We start from the raw sequence: 19,582 nt of genomic DNA on the forward strand, positions 1-19,582 counted from the left end.
AAGAGAATTACTCATCTCAAGCACAGCTTAATAAAAACACATGTGCATTCAGACATCGTGAAGACAAAACAGGATATTCAGCATTGCAGAAACTATGGCATAATGATTAAAGCAGCGAAAGCTATAAGCCACTTTAGAAAATTAACTAACAGTGTTAATTGTTGTTATAGAAAGAGCTTATTATTGTCACTTCTAAGAAAAGGCAATCACTTTGAATATAACCTAAATCTATGCTTGGATTCTCATATTGTGGTATGTTGACATTTCAAATTAGAATTTATGATCTGATAAACATTCTAAACTAAATAATGACAATCCATTAGTGACCTCAAATCTCTACTGTCAATTAGCAAATAGATATGACTTTAGAAAAAGGATGACCCTTACAATAAAGATATGTCCTAAACTATACAGATAAAATAGGAGCAAATTAAAACAGGAATTACATTCAAAATATTTTTTTTCTCTAATGTCATCAGGGTTACAAATAACATCTATTGTTACAGTAGTGATAAATACCAATTTCAGAATAATAGCTACCCTGGAAGCAAAAGGGCTGGGACACGGATGCACAATCAGGGAGGGGTATACAAGAGACTTCAGCTGCACAGGTAATATTTTGTCACACTGGAAGACAGGCATGTGGGTGCTCTTCTATCCTTTTATATTTGAAATATTTCATAATAAAATAAGAAATCCACTTGAAATTTCTATTCTTTTTAAACCATAAGCTTTATGACAAATTATAATTGACTATAAATAAAAAATAATCATTAATGCAGTGGTCATCTCTTAATCAATAATAAAAATTATGCTTTTCCAAAATGCCACTGCTGCTGCTGCTGCTAAGTCACTTCAGTCGTGTCTGATTCTGTGCGACCCCATAGAGGGCAGCCCGCCAGGCTCCCTCGTCCGTGGGATTCTCCAGGCAAGAACACTGGAGTGGGTTGCCATTTCCTTTCCAATGCATGAAAGTGAAAAGTGAAAGTGAAGTTGCTCAGTTGTGTCTAGACATTCTATTTTGAGTATAACTTCTCTCATCTTTCACAATCACAAATAATCCTACATTTTCTAAAACTTCTGTTTTCAGAATATCTAACCTGGACAGATTTCTAGAATTCCTGCCATGAAAGCTACCAATTAACATTTCAAAAATACAACCAGACTGATGACTGAATACCACAATGTACCCCTCCATCCCAGCATAAGCACTGATGAGTAAGTTACTCTTCTTTTAAATATGAATTATACTCTCCAAACAGTTAAACATCCAAGAGCAAAGAAGGATGGTTAAAACAGCATGTCTTCTAAAACATCTGCTTTCTATTCAAAGATTATAAGCTTGCACCTCCTTATCTTTCAGGAAGGACACTGTCACCAAAAGATCGATGCTACAGTGAACTCAAAGATAAACAGTGCATTTTTATCTTGACAATTACAGCTTTCAAACAGAAGAGTTAATTTTCAGTGCATGCTACCAAAGCATCAAAGACAATGCAGAGATTAAAAAAAGTAATAACAGGTTTCTAAGATATGGAAGGTCAGAGGTCATATTTTGAATGTAAGTTCTAAAATCGGTGAAAGTGAAAAGTATCACAATCAGAAACTAACTCAACATCTAGTTTTTGAAAGTTTCCTGAGCAAAGAGCTAGTGTTGCATGATTCCTCTTTGTACCTCCAAAACCTATCAGTGCACAGCATGTGGTAAAAGCTCAGTTAATCCATATCTGAATAGGCAAAATAAAGAAAATATCAGAATTAAGATTGGATTGGGTATTCACAAATAACAACTTCTGAAAATAACTTACGGGCCTCAATTTTTTTTTTAGAAAATTCACATCCTGAAATACATTAACATAAAAGATGTTTTTATTTGGAAAGTATCTAAAGTTATGTCTGAGTATTTTTAACATATAAAACATGGAATATTTACAAACACATTATGTACAACAACATTACAAAAGTCAAACTTTTGTTTTCAAGCCAGGGTAGAATTTTCCTATCACAAGCTCTATATACCTAAGGACTGGAATAAGAGACACCTAAATAAAAATTTATTTTCAAGAGATAATACTAAGGGTTAGATGTTTTATTGAAAATTTAAAATACAGGCAGGAACCGTTTTATTGTGTTTCAATTTATTGTGCTTTGTAAATAACATGCCTTTTTACACATTGAAGATTTGTGGCAACCCTGCATTGATCAAGTATATTGGCGCCATTTATTCCAACAGCATCTGCTTATTTTGTATCTCTATCACATTTTGGTAATTCTTCCAATATTTCAAACTTTTTTGTTATGATATTTACTATGGTCATTTGTAATCAGTGACTTTTGATGTTACTACCACAATTCACTGAGAGCTGAGATGATGTTTAGTCTTTTTTTAGCAATAAAGTATTTTTAATTACGGTTTATACAATTTTGGGGACATAATGCTATTGCACATTTAATAGACTACATGTGTCCAACTCAGTCGCCAACTTTTTACCACTGCGCCACCTATTAAGCCCAACAGACTACAGTATGTGAAAGCGAGTCACTTAGCCTGCCCGACTCTTTGCGACCCCATGGACCTGTATAATACAGTCCATGGAATCCTCCAGGCGAGAATACTGGAGTGGGTAGCCTTCCCCTTCTCCTGCGGATCTTCCTGACCCAGGGATCTAACCCAGGTCTCCTGCATTGTAGGCAGGTTCTTTACCAACTGAGCTATCAGGGAAGTCCAGACTACAGTACAGTACAAACAAATGTTATATGTACTGGGAACCCAAAGAAAACCATATGACTTGCCTTATTGCAATATTCACTTTACTGCTGTGGTCTGGAACCCAACCCACAGCATTTCCAAGGCAGGTCTGTAAATAAAATCGCTTAAGATGTTCCATATACAAGCAAAAGGTGTGTGTATGGCGGGGGTTGGGGGAGGTTTCTATTTACATATGGCCAGCTGAAGATAAGGTGAGAAAACAGGCAAAAACGAAGATAGCAAAAGTAAAAGAGAAGAAAAAGAGGAAAAGAGAGACAGGAAAGACTTAAAAATGTGGAGAACTACAAGGGCCAATCGAGAGGAAACAATCAAAGAGGATAGAAAACTTATGGAGGAAACGAACCTCCTAAAAGAGGGAATGGAACAAGACTCATAAGAAAATTGCAACTCATAGACACAGAAAGAGAAATGTGGTCAGAGGAAGCAAAGGAGAAGGGGAAGGAGATGAAGGAGAGAATTCGTAAAGAAATGCCAGAGGCGCTGTCCCATGAGGCTGTGCTCTGCTTTAAGCAAGGGGAACCATACTGCCTGTTGATCCCTACCCTGCTCCATTTATTTCCCAGTTTATTTTAGGTTTGAGACTTTATATTCTAAAAGTAGAAGGGGAGTACTTTTAAAATGACATTCTGAATGTTTTAAGTATAAATAAAGGGCATGCATTTTTTTAAATGTAGAAATGTCAGTAAATACATAGTTATATCAAAAGATACTCTGAGGCTTCTAAACTGACTCGCCTTCTTTGTCAAGTTATGAAGAAATTGCCATTTCACTACTGAGTTTTCTATGCATTATTCTGGACATGTAGGTTTTTATTTTGCTTTGTTTTTCTTAACCTAATTCTAGCAGTCTCAGTGCAAATAATAAATACTGAGAAATAAAACAACTAAGTCTCAAGAAACAGTTACATTTCAATTAATCACAGCCGTGTTTCTCACGCTCACTTCTCTTGAATTAGTTTCTAATTCACTCCACTTGACCTTGGAATACCAATACCCAATGCTGCAAATTTTCTGCCCTTGGATGAAATATGTAACAAAACAGACTTCAATTTATTTATGTGCTTTCCCGGGGCACAGGCCCTCAGAAGTTACAGCAGTTACTCCAACTCTACCCCAATACTTTACCTATGCTACACAGAATCAAAGAAAAGGAAAAGGTCACCTGACTCCTTGAGAATCTTTTAAAACTAATTCACAGTCAGTCAGCTATGAATTAGGTAACCTAATTTAACCTTTGGTTAAATCAGATTGAACCTAATGACTTTAGCTCTCCTTTCTCTCATCTCTTGAGAACAATTTCATTTCAATAAAAACAAAGTAGGGAAATACATAAGACCACCTACTTTGATCAAAGTAAGAAAATATAACTTATTTTGTAGCACTATCACTTGCCAAGGATTGAACTCATTTACTCATATTTGTTTTGTAGAGCAAGGTACACAGAGCCATTTGTGTATGTGTTTGCATTTGTGTATGCTGATTTTACACACTGTTAATTTTCAATCCAAAGTTTAAAAGTGTAATAAGCACTGTCACTAAGTCTCCCTTTCTTCTCTTTCAACAGAAAGAATGAAACTCTAATCTTTACACGCAAGAGCCTCATTTTGAACTATTTCTAAGAGGTAACACATTTTTCTTGAGGCCTGCTATAATATTTTCACTGAAGATTTTTGAGGTCTTATCGTGCTTAATGACAATATACATGAATGATATCATCTTTTGCTATCTGCCCTAGGGATCTGATAACACTGTCAGAACTACTGTATGTGTACTATATATCAAAGGTACGGTACTCCAAATCTATCTGGATTAGGCTTCATTTAAGTTACTGAAAATTCCATGCCAATCATGTGAGGCATTGACCGTAGATACAACCTCACACTTCGGGAAATACATAAAACTAGATGTCATGGGCCATGACTACACCGTTTTTTGAGATAAAAAATAAAATTTTGAAACACTAGCTATTAAAAAAAAAAAAAAAAGACAAAAAACACTATGGGCCAAGAGAATCATACTAATATTTCACAAGTCTTTTTTAAAAAACTGTGGTGTTATTTATAGAAAAAGTAGCCATAAAGAGTTCTCTTTCCTTTTCAGTAACTTTTGCCTAAAATGCTCTCACACATCAAAGGAGACGAGAGTATCAGGCTAGACCACATTTATAGAGCTGAAAAGGTCTAGGGGTTACTGTGGACAAAAGGACCATGAGACAGAACGTCAACACACTCAGGTAAGGAGATACCACCCACGTCCTAAATAAATAGCTTTAAGTTTTTTAGCAAATTGCACTGTGGCAACATTAATGCTTCACGACCTTCCATAGCTTATAATTAGAACTTTAAAAAACAAAAACTTAGTCTGACATATGAACAGAAACAGGGTGAGAACGGAGATATGGGGGGGAAGTTACAGAATTCAGTAGTAAAAATCAACATCCGGGTGTTCATTTACCTTCTTATTTAGCCAGTGCCAGAGCTTGAGGATAGGGGTAAAGGTGAGAGAGAAGATAAGAACAGTGGCATATCATTAGAGAATGCAGTAACAGTATGAAAAGAAGAGAGAGTCACTGAGAGCATGAGGAGGAAATTATCTCAGACAAAGGAAAAATTGGGGAAAAAACTGAAATGCTTTAACAAAGTTTCGAAATCAAGTGAATGTAGTATTCCTTTAAGACCCACGATTGAAATGATGATAACCACAAACTTTGTTCGAAATTCAATGATCAAAAGTACATAAAGATAACCTGAATGTTTACAGGCTTAAACTTTCATACCAAATTCCAAAGATCAAAGCGGTGATTAAGATTTTTCACATACCATGCATTAAAAGGATTTTCAGTCCCTATGTAAACTAACTCCTGTTCACACACTACATTTTCATTGAACTTTGTAGTTGCAGCTTTATAACAGCACTTATTTTACGTTTCCTAGAGTAAAACATTTCAGTGCTCATTTGGAACAGTGAACACCTGGCCAAAAAGGAGACATATTTAAGATTCTGATCATATTAGGCGCGTTTTCTTCCATTTCCAATTTTTTAGGCATGCATTTTTCTACTGTATGCAATATCCTGCTGTTTTTTCACATAGGCATTACCTCATCTACACCTCACAATATTTAGCACTATAATAACTAATGCTAGTTAATGGTCACATAAAATAAAAATCAGCAAACATAGGATTTAAAGCATTATTAGTGATATAAAAAGCATAAAGACTAAAAAGCTTAATTTCATCTGAATGACTAAATGCTCTTTGCAGAGTTATTCCTAGCACACCTAGTACATGTTTGGACACACACTTCGAACAACTTTCTCTAGATGGATCATTTCAACGTTGGCCCAATCAATTGAAATTAAATAGAAACACGGAAAATGGATTTATTCCCCAAAGCAGGACCCCCATATATATTATACATAAAACATAATTTTGGCATCAATTATAACTGAACAAATATTCAATTTGTGATACCCATTTTTTCTGATATGTATCATATGTAACAGAAAATGCTAGTTTTATTCATTTTACTGTCTCTCTTCCTGAAGAACAACAGACTGACATATAAATTAGAATAAAAATGACAAACTTTTACAAGACTAACCCTTAACAAATGCTTTTTGATGCCCCTGGAATTTCAACCAACACAACTATACAGTTGTCCTAAATGAAGTGTTCCCAATACAAGTATATGGGAACACTGAAAATAGGACTTAGTTTTTATGCCATCTGATAGTGGTAAGACAAAGAAATTAACTGTGTAAGAGTCACCCTCTTTAAACAGCTTGAAGCGATAAATCTGCTCTAATAAGATAAAACTTCACCTTAATCAGGGAGATGTGATAAACATGTTGAAATCTGTGAGAAGTCCTAGATTCTTATTTTAAAAATTGAAAAAAATTAATAATAACACAATAGGCAGGGATTTCCCTGGTGGTCCAGTGATTAGAACTCTGTACTTTCACTGCCAAGGGCCCAGGTTCAACCCCTGGTAAGGGAACTAAGATTCCCACAAGCCACGTATCATGGTCACAGAAGTCACACACACACACACAATAGGCAAATTAAAAAAGAAAAATATAAACAGCCAAGAAGCAAATAAAAGAATGGTCAACTCAACTGTTATTTTTAAATTTTTCAAATTAAAGCAACACCAAGATACTTCTTTTTACAAAACTAAAATGGACTTTGTTATACCATAATGTTGAGTACCGGCAAGAGTTCAAAGAAATGGGCATTTTCATATGCTGCTGAGGTGGGAATTAAAACTAGCAGACTTTCTGGAAGACAACCAAGCAATCTCTTAAAAATATGTACCCCCTGCACCTCCTTTGACTTCCTCCCCCTCACATGAACTCCAGATACTGTTCTTGTCTCTATCTACATTTGCTTCATCCAACAGTGTTTTCCAACCTTAAGCCATGGATGGACCTGTTAAAAGTAAAAGTAGTCACCAGCCCTGTGATAAAGTCCAGCTTGCACAGCACGGCACACAAAAAGGTGTTCTCAATCCAGTCCTGCCTGACTCTCCAGCTCTGCCTCCCACTAATCACCATTTCACATATTCCACTTTGTTCACTTAAGAACTCACTCTGTGGGAGTCCCTGTACCCTTTGCTCCATCTACCCGCTCTTCTTGCCATGCCTCTCTAATAAACTCCTGGCAGTGCATCAAAATTTGCTTTGGTATCACCTTTCCCACTGCGCATCAACAGTGAGTCATTTCTTGCTCAGTACTACCACTGTATGCTGTACACACCTCTCCCCTCAAATTATAACAACGGCTTAACACTTAGAGAGCTTACAGTGTACCAGATCCCAGTCTAGGAACTGAACATGTAATAACTCACTGAACCCTCCCTACCATTCTGTGAGATATACTTGCTATTATACTTTATTCATTGGCACAGAAGGGTTACAAAACTCATCCAGGATCACAGAGCTAATGAGCAGCAGAACTGGGATCTGAATCCGAAGTTTAAATTCAGAGACTATGCTCCTAACATCAGCTTCTGAAACTAGCACAGCCTTTACATTTTAATGGATTGTTGTCTCCCCACTAAAACAGAGCTTCTGTACCTAGTTTTCCAGGATTCATCTGGTTTTCCCTAAAACTTATGCTATCTGACACACGAGAATTATCCAAAATTATTCACTGAACTGAGCTACACCTGGCTATATAACTTTAGGCAAGTCACTTAACCCCTCTAGATTTCAATTTGGCCCTTATAAATTGAGAGTTGAACTAGGTGCTCCTTTTCCCTCATTTTTAAATAGTAAAAATACTTACACAACACTTAATTCAAACTACCTCTATCCCATCCATCACTCTAAATTTCATCAGTTAGACATTAAATGTGTTATCAGCAAGTACAACGTAAATACTGATATACCATAAAATGGAATCTTTTAGACAACGAAATGCATAAGCTCTATTTGAAAGCAGCTCAAGTTATGAAAATACAGTACCTTGCTATCAACTTTTAACAAGAATTTCGCGAGCCCGATGATCGGCCATGGGGCCAGGGCTTGCTGCCGCTCCTTCAGAAAGCGCTCCGTGGCCTCCCACCACACAGCGCAGCGCTTCTCCAGGAAGTTCACAACGCCAAAGTGAATAACAAGCTTTTTGAGTACCCAGACTGTGAGGAAGGTGAGAAATACACACACACAAAAGACAGCGATTACAATTACAAACAGGTTCGGTTTCACAAAACCTTCCTAAAACAGGAAAGCTAGTGCTAAAATAAAGATTATAGGTTTTGTTTTTTTTTAATGGAGGAGGGAAGGAAGAAAGTTCAAAATATTCCAGATTGATAGAACTGGACACTTTCCACACAATCCCCACCCACCGATCTCCCACCTTCTCTGTGAAGTCTGAATCCTTGAAGGGGTCCAGGGATTCAAAGCCCATACAAACGTTAGATACCTTGATCATGAGGATTTCACTGACTACAATCTTGGCCCCTCACACTGTACCATTCCAGGATAAAGCATACTAACCTCTGACCTGTCCTTGTCTCTTTGGCTATTATAGCTCCTCTTGCCAAATTTTGTTCCTTAGATGTTTGATGTGTACTGACCAGATAAGTAGAAGGTATTCCATACACATCATAATTTTATACCCCCACAGGGTAACATTTTCATTTGTATTTCTATTTCTCTTCTTGATGCTCTGTACATCTGAATCTTTCACCAGGGTTCAGTAGCAACCAGGGCTGTTACAAACAGCTGTACACTACATGATTTCAGTGGGAACTACTCAAACTATAATATGAAGGTACCCCTCTGCAGGAGGGTAGTGTGGTTTCCCTTTAAACAGGGGTTAAACAAACAGGGGTTAAAAGCCAACTAAGAAGGAGGGACTGGAAAGAAGTGCTACTTATCTGTGAGGGTTGTCTTGATGTTTGGACCCTAGATAATTGGTCCCAGCCACTATGATTTCCCTAACTCCAGGGAGCTCTGTGTCCTTAGCCCTGGCCTTGTAATCTAACAGTTCACAGTTTACTATTTTGAACCATGAGCTCAGTGTTACATGCCAGGTCAACAATTCCTTCATCAGCATTTTTAAACCTCTGGAGAGGTCCTAGGAAGAAAGTTCCTATGGTCTCGAGAATAAGTCCAGGGTAATTACAGTTGTAAAAACTTTGCGGGGGCCATCATGTTCACAGCCTACTCCTCCTTTTTATTGAAAAAGATAGTAACGTTATCTCAAACATTAAAAAAAAAATCCACAAATTAAAGAAAAAAAATCTTCAAAGGCAAGACAAGATCATCACTAACCAATTACCTGCAATAGGCACTGGCAGCAACTGTACAATCCACAGGTTTGACCAGATCTGGACTCCGACGATGGCCCAGAGGAGAGACACAAAGTAGACGTCACTAGTTTTCTTCTTCCTAAGAAACGTTCCAACTTCAGATCTCTGTCTGCCCAGAGTCGGTGTAGGGGAGGTGGGTGAAGAAGATGAGGACAGTGCTGGAGGGGGTTCTCCCCTGTCCATGGTTTCTGTCCCTGAGAAGGAAAAGCAAAAAAAAAAAATCACCTACATATTGGTCCACATTAATAAATAGTAATACAGAGCAATTAGCAATTAGCTAGGCTAGCCTGGTTCAAGCCTTCAAGATGTACTAAGATAGCATGATTACACTGGGTTAAAAAAGAAAATAAGACCCGGATGTATGCTTGCAAATGTAATAAAAAAAAGGTGTGGAGAACGATGTGTGCTTGCAAATGTAATGAAAAAGGTGTGGAGAATTAACACCGACAGTGTTTACATCTAAGGAACTTAAGTTTGTTGGGAGATAGGGTTGAGTATGAGAAATGGTTTATTTTTACTTTATATATTTTACACTGGTCAAGTATTTTATGACATATTTATCATTTCTATTTATATATATGTAGCATTTAGATTTTAAAAAACTAAAGAAAAACACATGACAAAGTAACAGATTTATCATTAGCCCATGAAAATTACTCAAACCATATAAAGCGATAAATATTAACATACAGAATTCTTTATCTAAAAATTCCTTCTCTTTTAACTTTATTGTAGATGTATTTATATGTGTTTCTGAAACCATATGGCTTTCCAGCGTCATTTTATCTAAATGGGACCAGCTGCTCTTACAAGAACCCAGGGTTTTGAAGCATATCTTTCTCTTAGAATGAGATATTAAAAAATGACAGGTTGCTGGGAGTGAATGAATCTTCAAATATAGGATATCACACTGAATTATTTCATAAGGCACTGCTTTCTAACAATGCAACTATTGCTATATTTCACTATTACTCAGAATACATCACAATGATGGAAATGAGTAAGATCCTAAAACCTATATTTTGCCTTCTATTAAAAAAAGTTAATAATAAAAGTATATCATATTTCTTAAAGTCTAGGTAAAAAAAAACACACAAACACCCTTAATTTCAACACCCTATTTGCCCCATTTTCTTTATACAGTTTTACACAGTTGTATCATTTTCCACTCAGAACCTTTCCCACTTTCTCCCTTCAGTTGAATGCCGACTCCAGGAGAAATAAGACCTTGTCTGTCTTACTCTCCCCTCCACTGAATTCCTAGTGCAAAAAAATATTACCTGACATGTAGAAGGTACTCATTAAGTCTTTATTCTAAGAATGCCTTCCCTGTTATTTCATAACTTTCATAAGTAACCCCAAAATAGCCCTGTGAGTGCTTTACTATAATTTCTTTAGTGTTTTTTTTTTTGTTTTTGTTTTTTGTAATGATGCTTAGCTGTGAGTACATTTTTACTACTGATGTAACTAGGACCATGTTTAAGTCAGCTCATCTCTTGAAAACCAACATTCTACCCAGAGGTTTGGGGCTAAACATCAAGCGAATTATAATACACTTCTGTTTGCTCTCTGAATGTCTTCCTAATTTGGAAACTTTATGTTGCTGAATGTGGCAGATATTCATAAGAATAGTAAGTCCATAACCAAAACATCATCCCCCCTCTACTCTGAAAACATAATTTAATGTGTAAGAAAAGTAAGTTTTCCTACTACCCGAAATGCCGCCTTCTTAGCTGATCCCTTCTTTTAAGACTTCTCTAAAGTGAGTTCTTCCAGGAGAGCTCATGAAAACAATTCCTTAACTCTCAAACCTCTGGCACTAATGGGCCTCTTGGCACAGACAGACAAGACCTTTACATTCCTGAATTCTGTGTGAGTTTGGTATAAAATTACTAGCTGGATCTCACAGGAGCTCTGTGTCCAAAATAATTAGAGGATTCTGTTTTAAGGCAAACAGTCAATTACTAACAGCAAGAGGCATGCAAAGCAAACTTTAAGAAGAAAAGCAAAAAATGCCAGAGAAATGAATGACTGGAAGATAGAAAATAAAAATCAAAAGAAAGAGATGGAGAAAAGGAACAATGACCAAAAAATGCAACATAAAGAGAGCAAAATAGAACAATGGAGGAGAATTGACAGTTGTATAAGAAATGGCAAACTAAAGGACTTAAGTAGGGGAAAATATAGACAAAAGTAAATGGGTCTTTAAGAAAAGGAAAATAAAATGAAAGGATAGTGAGAAAGAATGACAGAAAAATAAGAAAAGCCCTTTAAAAAAAAAAGGAAAGAATGAAGAATCAAGACAAGAAACTTAAGAAGATAAATAATTAAATGAATGAAAAACGTGATACATGAAAACAAAGATAGAAGGGAAAAAGTGTAAAAATAGGAACCAGAGAGAAAAATGAAGGACCAGTAAGTAGCATCTTGTGATGCCAGTGTCTCTCCTAATTTTATGTTCTATGTACATTCCATTTTCCAGAATGATTCTGAACGCATTCTCACAAGACCAGTCACCTGCAGGCTGGGTAGAGGTGTGGTCCTCAGTGCTTGATTCATACCCTGTGATAGAGATGGCCAAGGTTGCTAGAGTAGAAGCTGCCATGGAGATAACTTGTCCTGGTAACTCTGCTCCTGTAAAACAAGCATGCAGTTAAAAAGCTTTTTAAAGGCAAAAAAAAAAAAAAAAAAAGTAAAATAACTTGCAAACTGAAACACAGTCCTTAGTTTTTCAACAGCAATAAAACAAAATGGTTATTACTGACCCACTAGACCCACTTCTTCATCAAGAGACAGCACTTAAAAGTCAACAGTAAAGTCTGTTAAAAAGGCAAGTTTCTGGATTCTCGCTCTCTCTCATTTGGGAACTTGATGCTGGTGCATGTGGAAGATAGTAGACATAAACACGAAATGCCACACTTGTACTTTCACTTCACAGGCTTATATTAATGTACATCTCTGCTGAAAAACACTGCCACACCAAGTCTATGAGCTTCTTGAATGCAGACTTACTTTCCTTTGTATTAATAACTCCTAGTACAGTATGGAATAGCCCACGTGCATACTAAGTCGCTTCAGTCGTGTCCGACTCTGACACCCTATGGACTGTAGCCCACTAGGCTACTGTGTCCATGGGATTCTCCAGGCAAGAATACTGGAGTGGGTTGCCATGCCCTCCTCCAGGGGATCTTTCCGACCCAGGGATTGAACCCCCATCTCTTATGTCTTCTGCACTGGCAGGCAGTTCTTTACCACTAGCGACAATGGGAAGTCCAAAAGAGCCCATACTTGTTTTCAATAACAACATTTCATGACTGAATATGCAAATGTATGGGTATCACACAAAATCATGTCCCATCAATCCTCGACCTACATGAGTTTGAACTGTGCAGGTCCACATATATGTGGGGTTTTTCCCCAATAACTATAATATCTGTATTTTCATTTCACAGATCTTTAAGTATCAGGAGAAGCTTTTGTTCAATGAGAGATCACGGGTGGAACTAGGGTTTGAATTCCGATTCTACCCAGACTGTTTCAGCTTCCTGCTTTTGGGTGAGTCATTTATCAATTCCTTTTTGAAGCAGAGATAGGAGTTCACAGTTGACTGCAGGGGGGAGTCACTGCCCCTACCCCTGACATGGTGCAGGGGTCAACTGAATATCTATAAAGTCCATAATTCATCACAGACAAAATCTACCACCTGAAAATCTAGAAGATCATCACTACCCTGTTTCACAATCTAGGTTCTCGTGTTAAGTATCTAACAGGTGTAAACCAAGTTTAACCTAGATCCAGAAACACATTCACACTCAATGAGGTCTGTGTGACGATCAGCCTTTAATGTGCTATGGCAGGTGATGTGGACCAGCTCACCCAACGCCTGGTTCCAGTGTGCATTCCTGCACCTAGAGACTGGAAAGCTAAAGACTGTTGCCGGACCAGCTCACCCAACGCCTGGTTCCAGTGTGCATTCCTGCACCTAGAGACTGGAAAGCTAAAGACTGTTGCCTGGACTCCTTTGCAGCCATAGCTCCACCTGTGATGTAGTGGATACCAGTGCAGGCACACCTGTGCAGACGTGGAAGCCTCAGCAACTCACTCTAATTTGGAAGCTCTCATGTCAAACACAGTCATGGAGACACGTGTTTTTCCTGCAGGAACTTAGCAGACGTTCCAGAGGTTCTGCCATCTGATCTCCGACTCTATGGCAAACAGCAGCAGCAACACTATGTGGCACTTCTGCTCAAATGGTCCTTGGGTGTTGCTGAGCATTTCTCCTGGTTGCATTGCTTCTGCATGTCAGGTCCAAGCTCAACTGTCTGATCTGTCCAAAAATTCTGTGTGTACAAATTCTTTATGCTAACCAATACCCCTTTCTATTAAGACTAGTTGGCATGAATTCCATTGCCCAACTAAGAACAAGCGTTCTTAGTCACCAAATCGTACATATGCCCACATTCATACAGCTGGGACCTTTCAGGAGGCTGATATTCAATGTGACAACATAAAGTTCTGCCAGGCCAATGAAAAGAGCCATGACTTTCAGAAGGTCAGTGAATTACAGCTCCAGATAAACTGCATATACCCAATAAATCCAAGGCTGGCCACCTCCCACAGGTAAGCAGGCAGTGCCTGAGATGGCTCTTTGGTAGATTCAGCTCTCAGGAGCAACAGCACCCATCTTGCCCAGTCACATCCTATCCCTCCTCTAGTAAATGTCTTCGTAACCTGAAAGAGGCTTATTTTAGACAAAACAAGAGAAATCCAAAGTTATTATCTGGGAAGAGCATAAATTAGATATCTGGATTGGGACCTATTCGCCTGGCATAGGTATCTAAAGGGCTGTTTTGATGCCAAAAAGAGAAAAAGGGCTGAGAGAGAAAGACAGTATCTTTCATGTCATACATGTTTTCATTACTCACTGTATTGAAAGCTGAGAATAAAAATACAGACCCCGCCCCAAAGGAGTTAGGTGAAACAGATAAATACGAATCAAAGAACCACACAAATAAACAAATGTATACAAATTATGATCACTGCCATAAAGGAAAAATACTGGGTATTTTATGAGCTCCTAACTGAAGAAATCTGACTTAGTTTGGGAAATCAGGAAAAGCCTTTCTTTAAGAAATAAAAATGAAGCTGATATACAAAAGATGAGGAGGAACTAACCAAAGGAAAGTATAATCTTTTAGACAGAAGGAAGAGAATAAGAAGGCTGTAAGTGAATAAGCTGGCATGTTGAAGACACTCAAAGGCCAGTGTGTCTGGAACACAGAGATGGCAAGCCAGATGATGAAAGTCACAGAAGACCATACTAAACGACTTTAGTCTTTATCCCAAAGGAGTAGGAAAGCACTGAAGAGTTTTTTTTAATTGAAATACTATTGAGATAATTGTAACATCACATGCAGTCTTACAAAATAATACAGAGCGATCCTGTCTATCTTTTATCCAGTGTCCCCTTCCCCACCATGGTAATATCTTTTAAAACTGTAGCACATTACTACAATCAGAGTGTCAGCATGGATACAAGACACAGAAGTTTCGTCACTGCAAAGATCTCTTATGTTGCCCTTTTATGACCACATCTCCCGACTCTGTAAATAAATAATCAGTTTTAGGGATTCAAAAGGATCGTTCTTACTGTTTGATCAAGAACAGATTAGAGAAGACCAGGAGGACCTACAGGAAGATGCATTACTGCAACACTACAGGCAAGACAGGACGACAGCATGGTCTGCACTGGTTAACAGGGAAGAAGCTGGGGAAAGTAGCTGCATTGAAGAGACAAGGGATAGTCAATGCTGACCGGATTTGGTGATGAAATAATAAAGGATGCAACCATGATCCCCCAAGATTCCAGATTATGATCAGACAGACCGCATGTGGGGGAAATGGATGGAGATTTTAGATACACCAAAGTGCTTTTCAGACTGTCAAACAGAAATCTTTAACACACACTGATTACACCAGACTCGAGAGGTCTTAGATTCTTCGGTGCCCACAAGAGATTTCTTGGGCTCCACTTAAGAGCAAAGGTTGGGAACACCTAATGACTAATGGCCTGGGACAGCACAATAAAGGGAGAAATGCTTCCAGTCAAAACTCGAAGAATTCTCTCATGAGCCTGAAGACTAATCCCAGGCCCTCAATCACTACACCCACCCTTCACAAGGGAGAAAGATGAAGTGGTGAGCCATCTTTGAGAGACTGACAAGAAGTCCCTTGATGGTTAGGTAGCTCCAAAATAACAAGATCATTTCACAGTTCCTCAAATACGGGCTTTCAGTTTAGCTGAAAAAACCCACCCCATTTGGGCATTTGTACATTGGTGTATACTTCTCAACCCCCACTAAGCATTCAGTCACCTTCCCAAGTGGCTCAGTGGTAAAGAATCCGTCTGCCAATGCAGGAGATGCAGGTTTGAGCCCTGGGTCGGGAAGATCCCCTGGAGAAGGAAATGGCAACCCACTACAGGATTCTTGCCTGGGAAATCCCATGGACAGAGGAGCCTGGCGGGCTACAGTCCATGGGGTCCCAAAGAGTTGGACATGACTCAGCAACTAAATAACAACAAGCATTCACTCACAAGCAGGTGACTGGGCTACGTGCTGGGATGAGAGACTAAGCAGGCTCAAGCTCAGCCCCACACTAAACTATCAGTCATGATTCCGCACGTTAAGAGCTAAGCTGGATGAAGTGTAGAATGTTTGACCTCCCCTGCTTGGGCGGTCAGGGAAGAGTTTCCAAAGGGACTATCTAACAAGAATGGTAAAAGATGCCACCCTTGAAGTCCATTTACATAAGGTAGCCAGATAAAGAGGACAGAACAAGTTCATCTTGTGGAGAAACGAAGAAGCTGGTCTCTTAGAGGACAGAGGTAGAAAAGTTTTCCTGGAAGACAAAAAAACCAAGTGTAAAGACACAAAGTCAAGAACCAGCAGAGTGTACTATTCAGAGATCTCTAAGAAGTCCAATGAGCATGAGACACAGGGTCCAGTGATAAGGGCGGAGAGACAGGGGGATGCAGGAGGACATGGGAGCCGAGGACGGAAGGGCTCATACTGACTATGCAGAGGCCGGGCAGCTCAGTGACCGGGGTCACAGTGAGGAAGCAAGACCGCCCGGGTGCACACCTCAGCTCTAGCCCTTATCTGTCGGATGACAACAGGCAGGTGACTTAGGATTTAGGTGCCTTAGTCTCTTCAAGTCTCAAATGTAGCGTATGTAAATTCCTATCTCATGTGAGAGTTAACTGAAACAATACCTAAAAAGTGCTTAGAACAATGCCTGGTAGGCAGGACTTAACAGAAATTGACTCAATAAATGATACTATCGTCACCATCATCTATATCAACACTGTTGGCTTTAACAGGATAAACTACAAGCAAAGCCACTAGCACTCCTACAGTATTTGCCTGCACCTCTCATCCCCTTTTCGCTTTATATTACAGCCATTTCCCTAAGTCTTATCCTTACATTTTTAGGTCTCCACACTGAGTTGTGAAAAACATCTTACCATACAATCGGCACTAAAAAGCTTGAGGAAAAGTTAAGACCAACAGATTAAATCCTCACAACTAGGGCTTAAAAACTTTCTTCAACTTGCTGATGTCACTAAAATATACAATAAATATTTAATAAATCTTAGCTAAGTCAATGAACACAATGCAGTATCATCTTAGTGAACACACAAAGGACTCAGCAAAGTTTCAGAATGCCTGAAACTCCACAAAGCAGCAAAAGGAACAGCGCACACAGAAAATCAGCGGGTCTGAAAATTAGGGATGTAAGATTTGGCAACTGTTCTTACTCATCGAATAGATACGTACTTAAATGACTTTTGTCTAGTAATATCCTTCTGCATTTCAAAAACCCCAAGGGTTTGGGCAGAGAATTGATAAACTAGACAGAAGAATGCCAGGACTGAGCATCTAGGCAGTCATGGGACTGGGAAAAAAGCCCTAGCTAAAAATAAGCACACAGACGGAGGGAACATAATCTTGAGACTCAAGGACTATAAACAAAGAAAGGAAAGAGCATCCAAGGTTTCAAGTGTCAATCCACCCAGGGACTGGGCCAGTATTAACTGGAAGCCCAAAGGGCAGGAACCCACACAAATCTAAATAAGCAGGCCACCCACCTTAGCAGCCTAGCACCAGTGGACAGAAACTCATGGTCTGGTATATAAGAAAAACATCACATGTTCAGATATCTGTAGATATGGCTAAATCAACAATGGGCAGAATAACTGCTTTTTTAATAACAGAGGCAAATATATTTGGAAGCCGGTCTAAATAAGGAGAAACTGGATCTAATTTTTTCTTTCACAGGGCTAGTTGAAGTTTCCGGGAATACCTCCAAAGATGCTTACTGGAAGGAGGCCCTTTATATCAAGTAGACTCTTCCCAACATGTAAATAAAGTGCCGCTTGAAGACGGCTTCTGTTTCCATCACAAGTGTGGAAAATACATCTCCTCTTCAGTGGCTTCTAGTACCACTTCACTGCAATAAGAGCTTGGATATGGACCGCTAGGAGTATCTCCCGGTCTACGTAACTGAATTGAGGAAGGACAGATAAGCAGTAAGAAAATTTAGTTTACTCTTCTTCTTTTTCCAATTTGGGCTTAACTGGACAACACTTGTTTCTTCAGATCACATGCTATCCCCAACAAGGCGACAAGGAAAGGCTTCCTTATCAAGATTATCTCTGGTCACTCATAAACAATGAGCAATCCCAGGAGGAGCAGGCCCAGGTGTAACTGTCTGTACATCTCATCCTGGGCGTCCAGGTATTAAAGATACATCTTATGTTTGTCTGCCTAGCTGCTGAAGAAGCACTTCTCATATTCATAGTAAATGGCCAGCTTTCTTCATCTGTAAGACAAGCATGGGGGTGGTGGTGGTTTAGTCACTAAGTCATGACTGACTCTTGCAACCCCATGAACAGGCTGTAGCCCGCCAGGCTCCTCTGTCCATGGGATTCTCCAGGCAAAAACATTGGAGTGGGTTGTCATTTCCTTCTCCAGTAAAACAAGCATACTTTTTAAAAAATATATTCATTTACTTATTTGGCTCCATCAGGTCTTAGTTGCAGCCTGCAGGATCTTTGTTGGATCACGCGGGATCTTTTCTTTGGGCTCACAGATTCTCTAGCTGTGGCGCACAGGCTCTACTTACAGAGCATGGGCTCAGGTATCCCACAGGATGTAGGGTCTTAGTTCTGTGACCAGTGATTGAACTCACGTCCCCTGCATTACAAGGAAGATTCTTAACCACTGGACCACCAGGGAAGTCCCACAAACATAATACTAATCACACTGGAGTACTAAGAAAATTAAGAGAGATGGCAGGTTTTAAGAGCCTAACGGGGCCTCACCCACAGAAGGCAATTCTGCTCATGCCCCTCTGTTCTCCCAGGTCCGGGGAACACACCAAAGCTAGATCCCAGGCTTCTGCCAGGTAGGACTTCAGAGACCCAGGAGGCAGAGAAGCCAGGTGCTATACTTGCAGTGAGCCACCGGGGCCAACATCAAGACTGAAGGAACGGGCAACTGCAACTGAGGGCGAGAGAGACAACCACTCAGTGATCAGTCGATACTGTTTCAGGCGGGCTGATGACTGTCAGAGGTGAAAGGAAAGCACATGGGGAGTAGGTGAGAGCCAATGAACTGGATTCAAATTTTAGCTCGAGGGGTCACCTGTGGGACTATGGGCAAGTCAGTTAACCTATTCTTAAATGTCTTCACCCCCAAAAATGTAGATACTTATTTTGTAAGGTTGGGGAGGGGGTGTTGTTTTGTTTGTGGATTAAAAAAGATAGTACACTGGAAAATATGATAGACACTTAACATTTTTTCCCTACGTTATCTTGGGGTTCCAAGAAATATCAAGTAAGCGCCCCTTAAGGTCTAAGAAAAAAAAGCATTGAGTAGGGCCCCTGGGTTCAGAAAGAACCACTGAAACTAACTCAGAAATGATCCATAAGAAGA

General features: G+C 39.1%; 1 protein-coding gene across 1 annotated transcript in view; it reads right to left on the minus strand.

Moving 5' to 3' along the window:
- Positions 1–19,582, minus strand: part of TMEM245 (transmembrane protein 245) — a 75,411-nt gene that overhangs the window by 41,833 nt on the left and 13,996 nt on the right. Inside the window, exons 4-7 of the mRNA XM_052645010.1 lie at positions 12,102–12,218; positions 9,554–9,778; positions 8,236–8,405; positions 5,224–5,247 (exon numbers count right to left, since the gene is read on the minus strand). Coding sequence (XP_052500970.1) covers positions 5,224–5,247; positions 8,236–8,405; positions 9,554–9,778; positions 12,102–12,218 — 536 coding nt within the window. The remainder of the gene's footprint in view (positions 1–5,223; positions 5,248–8,235; positions 8,406–9,553; positions 9,779–12,101; positions 12,219–19,582) is intronic.

This window comes from Budorcas taxicolor, chromosome 8 (assembly GCF_023091745.1).
Source record: "Budorcas taxicolor isolate Tak-1 chromosome 8, Takin1.1, whole genome shotgun sequence".
In the NCBI taxonomy this organism is placed as follows: domain Eukaryota; kingdom Metazoa; phylum Chordata; class Mammalia; order Artiodactyla; family Bovidae; genus Budorcas; species Budorcas taxicolor.